This window comes from Capra hircus, chromosome 7, assembly GCF_001704415.2.
Source record: "Capra hircus breed San Clemente chromosome 7, ASM170441v1, whole genome shotgun sequence".
Classification (NCBI taxonomy): domain Eukaryota; kingdom Metazoa; phylum Chordata; class Mammalia; order Artiodactyla; family Bovidae; genus Capra; species Capra hircus.
This window is the reverse complement of record NC_030814.1, coordinates 68,183,100-68,187,408: the sequence shown is the minus strand read 5'-3', so window position 1 is coordinate 68,187,408 and position 4,309 is coordinate 68,183,100. Positions and strand designations below refer to the sequence as shown.

The 4,309-nt window shown below is 40.8% G+C and overlaps 1 protein-coding gene across 1 annotated transcript; it reads left to right on the top strand.

The window, feature by feature from the left end:
* On the top strand, positions 1,124 to 2,095 carry LOC108636429 (olfactory receptor 2T3-like). The gene has a single exon (XM_018051656.1). The coding sequence runs from the start codon at positions 1,124 to 1,126 to the stop codon at positions 2,093 to 2,095; it is 972 nt and encodes a 323-aa protein (XP_017907145.1).

Here is a 4,309-nt window from a genome sequence, read left to right as displayed (position 1 = left end):
AATAAATGTTTAAGATTTTTTCAACTAAATATTTGCCATGCAGGACATCAGTAGCTTCTGTTTTTGTAGTTTCTTGCAAAAATCATTTCTCTGCATAAACTTAATACAATAAGTGATTTAGACTTTGCTTTGAGGTTAAGAGGGGGATCAGTCAGCATATAGTTGACCTCCTGCTCCACCAGGGTCTGTACCTTGAATGTTTCCTCCTCTGTACAAGGTCTGGAACCAAGCACCCTCCTTCTGCATGCTAGGTCGGCACCTCTCCTGCCCTGCATCATGTCCATATCCTGAGTGCCTTTTTGCCCTGTACGAGGTCTGCTCCCTCCCTGCCCCACTTTCCCTGTACAATATCTGCACCCTGGGTACGCTCCTTTCCTATGAACCCCTTCTGCACTCCTTTGTTATTTGTACATAAGTGATCTCCTCCCCTGTAAAGGTCTGCATTAGTCCTATCCTTCTGCCCCACACCAGGTCAGTAACCTGAGCTGCTCTACCCAGGCAGGCTGGGCATTTTCTGCTCCAATGCCCCGATGGTCATCTTTATGGAGCTTTATTGTTCAAGGAAAAACACAATAAACTGAAGTGCTTAGCAAGGAAAGGGTATAAAATATTTCACATCTCAAGTTTCAACAAACTTCAGTTATGTTAACACAATTAACAATATTAATATTAACATTATCTGCAGCTTTGACTTCTATCACTGAGCACTGGAGGGGCTAATAAGTCCAAAAGTGGAGTAGGAGCTTTACTGAATAGCTTCATGAACATTTGCATTGTTACAGACTCATTGTGTTTTTACTAATCTAGATTTCTGATCATCCCATGAGATGATCCTTTTTTATCTTCAGTTTGGGGTAAAAAACAAATAATGCTGAGTGTAAACAACTTGTCTGTTTATACAGTTTTCAGCTTTCCAGACGTATTTCATATTCCTCTCTAGATTTGTGGCCAAAATGCAACCTGGCTTTGAACTTTTGATTCTACATCAATACAACTTCATTTTTTTTTAAATAGCTCAAAGTAGTTTTCTTATTGGAAAAGTGTTAAGAAAACCATGTATGTTTGAAGTATCTAAAACCAATGAATCTTATTTCTTCCTCAGGTGAGAACTGTAACCAAAACCATGTACTCAGGGAGTCAAAATTCAAAGAATCAAACTTCAAATGATTTTATCCTTGTGGGGCTCTTTGGTGAAACCAAACACACCCTCCTCCTCTACACTGTGACCTTCATCTTCTTCCTGATGGCCCTAGCTGGAAATGCCCTCCTCATCATCCTCGTCCACCTGGAGCCCCGCCTGCACACCCCCATGTACTTCTTCATCAGCCAGCTCTCCCTCATGGACCTCATGTACATATCTGTGATTGTGCCCAAGATGCTCCTGGGCCAGGTGACAGGAGATCACACAATCTCTCCCTCAGGTTGTGGGATCCAGATATTCTTCTATCTGACGCTCGCTGGCACTGAGTTTCTCCTCCTGTCTGCCATGGCCTACGACCGATATGCTGCCATCTGCAGACCTCTCCATTATCCCCTGCTGATGAACCAGAGGGTCTGTGTATGCCTGGTGTCTGGATGCTGGTTCGTAGGAATGGTGGATGGTTTTGTGGTCACCCCCATAGCCATGCACTTCCCCTTTTGTCATTCCAGAAAAATCTTGAGTTTCTTCTGTGAGGCTCCTGCTCTGCTGAAGTTGTCCTGTTCTGACATCTCCCTCTACAAGATGGTCATGTACCTGTGCTGTGTTCTCATGGTCCTCATCCCCATTGTGGTCATCTCAAGCTCGTATGCCCTCATCCTGCACCTCATCCACAGAATGAGTTCATCAGAGAGCCGCAGGAAAGCCTTTGCCACCTGCTCCTCCCACATGATTGTAGTGCTGCTCTTCTTTGGTGCCACCATCTACACCTACATGCTTCCCGATTCCTATCACACAGCTGAGCAGGACATGATGGTGTCAGCCTTTTATACCATCATCACCCCTGTGCTGAACCCCCTCATTTACAGCCTCCGGAATAAGGATGTCACAGGGGCTCTGAGGAGCAGATTGCAATCAGGGCTGAACCTAAGGAAAGTTGTAAAGAGGAAAGCCTGAGGATGACTATATATTTTTCCCCTATTATATTATCCCCCACCAATTTCTCTTTTTTCTTTGTCCCCTGCTTCCAGGGCCCCCAACACTGAGTCCAGTTATAACGTCTTTCTTTCTTATGCATGTGACATTTCTCCTCTATATTGTTTACCCATCATAATTTATCTCATTATATTTAATGTCCTTATACTCTTTTTATCTGTGAAGCAATAATTGACATAAAGAAAACTCACATAGTGCCTTTGATCTAATCTCCCATCCCAAGTTTATTCATCTTTTTAATACGAGACTGGGTGTGAAATCCTTAATCCTAAATGTGGCTCACTGAGAAGAATCCAGATCCCAGCATAACACAGGAGATCTTTCAGTTTTTCTTGCCCTGTAATATCCCTCAGCTCATAATTCACATGTGGCAACCACAGGGTTCCAATGAGTGCTATTATACCTTAGTAAGAATAATGTATACATTTTTTAATATATTGAATATGAGACTCATAGTATAAATACACATTTACTATTTGGCTATAAGACTAATGCTACATAGACCAAACATCAATCTACATTAAAGTTTCCATGAGTTAATACATTCATCTAACTTCACAGGTGATAAGGGTATGTAAAAATAATTAAAAGTAATTTCATACTCAGTTTCTTTACTCTTTATCATAGGAAGTGAGCTGACATATGTAAACTAAATATAAGATTCTTGAAGGAGGATAGAAGTTTAGGAAATCTTAATCTTCTTAGTAGTTTCCTCCTGAAACAAAGAGAATTAACAAAAAGTTTTGGGGATATTCACCTGTTATTACTTTTCGCTCAGTCGTGTCTGACTCTTTGCGACCCCATGGACTGTAGCCTACCAGGCTCCTCCCTCCATGGGATTCTCCAGGCAAGAGTACTGGAGTGGGTTGCCATTTTCCTTCTCCAGGGGATCTTCCCTACAGGGATTGAACCCAGGTCTCCCACATTCCAGGCAGACGCTTTAACCTCTGAGCCACTAGGGAAGCCCCATTTATTGCATATCATGCTACAAATAGAATGTCTGTAAGTTTAGTAGGTAGTTCAGTGGTAAAGAATCTGCCTGCTAAGGCAGAAGTCACAGGAGACGCAGGTTTGATTTCTGGGTTGGGTGGATCCCTTGGAGGAGGAAATGGAAACCCACTCCAGTATTCTTGCCGGGATAATCTCATAGACAGTAGTCTGTCCAAGGGATCACCAAGAGTTTGACACGCCTGAGCATGCATGGCCTAAGTAACTTATTAGTAGCATCATAATAAAAATAATTCATGTGTCTAGTTTTACCCAATGTGAGAAATTAGAAAAAATACATTTAATCTGATCAATGTGCAAGGGGTTTTGGACTCCAAATTTTAGTGTCTAATACCATTTGAAACAGAACCCTGATCTTGCTATCAAGGGATAGATATCTGATATTCACATGCCTAATACCTTACAACAGACTGATAACTGAATAATTTTAATTCTCATTTATGATTATTCCTGCAATGCCTGAAATTTGTCTGAAATTTAAAATAACTCCGTCTAGTAGGAAAAAATCAGTACCTGAAAAGTAAAGATATGTTTTTGTAAAGGTCAGTAACATTTTGTTTTAGGAATCAGTGTGATTAGAGAAATAAGAGAACCAAATGTCCCAAGTGGACACAATCAAAAGGCAAATCAAACAGTGTTACCTATCATTATTTGCTGGTATCATTAGATAAGTCTTATGTATTATTTTTATGCAGGTTTTATTTGTTCTTAATGTATGGATGGATTACCTGTTTGTCATTCAGGAACACACACACAAAAAACTACAACTTGGGTTTAAATTCATCCATAAATTGAGGGACTGCTGTGAGTAGGTATAATAAAATAAAAGTGATTAATCTTCAGTTTAGTTCTGTATATGTCTTTTTAATTCTCAAGATCTGTATGGCATTTTTGAAGTTGCCCAAGGCATTCCAGGGCCTGGAGAATCTCAGGGACAGAGGAGCTTAGTGGGCTGCTGTCTATGGGGTCGCACAGAGTTGGACATGACTGAAGTGACTTAGCAGCAAGCTGTTCCAGAGTGGCCTTATATCACTTTACAGATGGGGAACGCAAAGCTTTTAAGCAAAGTTCCTTGAAGAGTAAGTAGAATAATATGCACAGACAGCCCTAAAACCTGGTCCAAAAATGTGAGCTCTCTTTTATGTTAGTAAATCTTAGATTTGCTTT